The sequence below is a fragment of the Myotis davidii genome, unplaced genomic scaffold (assembly GCF_000327345.1).
Source record: "Myotis davidii unplaced genomic scaffold, ASM32734v1 scaffold478, whole genome shotgun sequence".
Classification (NCBI taxonomy): domain Eukaryota; kingdom Metazoa; phylum Chordata; class Mammalia; order Chiroptera; family Vespertilionidae; genus Myotis; species Myotis davidii.
The window spans coordinates 17,133-19,318 of NW_006289570.1; the positions used below are offsets into that span (position 1 = coordinate 17,133).

The 2,186-nt window shown below is 50.4% G+C and overlaps 1 protein-coding gene across 1 annotated transcript in view; it reads left to right on the top strand.

Moving 5' to 3' along the window:
• The first annotated feature begins 3 nt into the window (after window positions 1-3).
• Window positions 4-2,186, top strand: part of LOC102758088 (olfactory receptor 149) — a 3,161-nt gene continuing 978 nt past the window's right edge. The window contains exon 1 of the mRNA XM_015562910.1: window positions 4-810. Within this exon, the coding sequence (XP_015418396.1) occupies window positions 4-810 (807 nt within the window). The remainder of the gene's footprint in view (window positions 811-2,186) is intronic.

A 2,186-nucleotide genomic window follows, 5' to 3' on the forward strand; every position in this document is an offset into this window, starting at 1 on the left:
GGCATGCTCCTTGCCCTGTTTTTGACCTTCTACGTCTTCACTCTTGTGGGCAACCTGCTCATCCTGCTGGCCATCGCCTCCTCCGCCCGACTGCACACCCCCATGTACTTCTTCCTGTGTGAGCTGTCTGTGTGTGACATCTTCTTCCCTTCTGTGAGCTCCCCCAAGATGCTCGTCTACCTCTCAGGGTACAGCCGAGCCATCTCCTATGCCGGCTGCGTGTCCCAGCTCTTCTTTTACCACTTCCTGGGCTGCACCGAGTGCTTCCTGTACACGGTGATGGCCTATGACCGCTTTGTGGCCATCTGTCACCCTCTACGCTACCAGGTGATCATGAGCCCCAGGGTGTGTGCCATCCTGGCCTCGGGGACCTCGTTTTTTGGCTGTGTTCAGGCCACCTTTCTCACCACTCTCACCTTCCAGTTACCCTACTGTGGCCCCAATGAGGTGGACTACTTCTTCTGTGACATCCCCGTGATGCTGAAGCTGGCTTGTGCGGACACCGCAGCCCTGGAGATGGTGGGGTTCATCAGTGTGGGCCTCATGCCCCTCAGCTGCTTTCTTCTCATCCTCACCTCCTACAGCCACATCATCTACTCCATCCTGCAGATCCGCTCCGCCGAGGGCCAACGCCATGCCTTCTCCACCTGCAGCGCCCACCTCACTGCCATTCTACTTTTCTACATGCCAGTGATCTTCATCTACTTAAGGCCAACGCCAAGCCCCTGGCTGGATGCAATGGTTCAGGTTCTGAATAACCTGGTCACCCCCATGCTGAACCCCTTGATCTACAGCCTCAGGAACAAGGAGGTAAAATCATCTCTGAGGAAAGTCCTGCATCAACTGGGCTTTCTTCCTGAGCCCTTGTAGTGAATGAACAGTAGCCAATGAGTGAAGTGCACTTGCAACTTATAAATTATTTTTATATGCTTCTCACAAATATGTTTTTAAATGGGAGAGTCCAAATATTAGGATTTCCTCCATTTTCCAACGTGGGGACTGGGATTCAGAGTTCAAGTGGGTTGAGCGTGAAGCATGTGTCAGGAGTGCTGGCAGAATGACTTCTACCTCGTGGCTGGTTTGCTGAGCCTGTGGCCTGTGCTTTCTCGAGGACATCATATTGCTGATGAGGTGGAAGCGAGCCTGCCACAGCTGGCAGCATAACCTGCACCTTCTGCTTCTCAATCTTTATTTCTTTATTCACCTGCACCCCTTGGTCCTCTTCTTTGTCCTCCTCACCCTGAAGCTCTATCTTGGCTGCGTTATTGTCTCCTCAAATGCCTGAACTGAATAAACCCTCATTGTATTGCTCTACACATTGTTGTGAAAAAATGGAGTTGTGGAAAGAGAATCACTTGTAGCAGGGACCTGAGGCAAGTTTCTTCTGAGTGACGCAAAGGTGCTGGTGCCTGAAACACGCTAAGAAGAACAATAATGGACTGTACCAATGCAGTGCGCTGTTGTGTTTATGAGTGGAATTCATTGAGAATCCTAGCACACTTGAGACATGTGGAATAAACTATTGCAATTTTTTCTCATAGTGAAGTTGAGAGGGAAGGAAACTGAGAAGAGGATGATGGGAAAGGAAGGGACAGGGGTGTAGACCAGTTTGTCTGTCCTTCTCAGCATCAGAGAGCAGCCCAGGAACCTGCCAGGCCTCCCAGCACTGCTGTGTCTGTGCCTCCAGCCAGTGTGGGGAGCCAGCACATGCTCCTGCAGGGGAGGCAGACTCCCTCTTGGCCTACATGCCTACAGGCCTTCTCAGCCTGATTCTCCTTGTTTCTCAGGAAACAAGAGCTTGAAGACGGAGGTGGCCATGTATCTCCAGTTATTTCCCGTGTCGTGGGTCCCTGCTGGAGCCTAAGTCCACCTCAAGATCTCCTCCCATTCCTTAATTTCCTGGTGGGAGCTGCTCAGATGGTCCAAATAGAACAGTTTTTTAAGAATAAAAGATGTGATCCAGTTCCTTTTCATTTTCACTCAGACAGAGGTCATTTGGTGAAAAACGTTTTGCTATGGGTGGGGACTGAAAAGATGAAGAAGAGGTGATCCTAGCAGAGTGAGTCATAGTCTGCCTGAGAAAAGACACAAATGTGCAGCTGACATCCCATGACAAAGATGTGAAATATGGCAGGAAATATGGAGTATTTTTTTCTGGGCTGTGGAGGGACCTCCCAAAAGAAGAG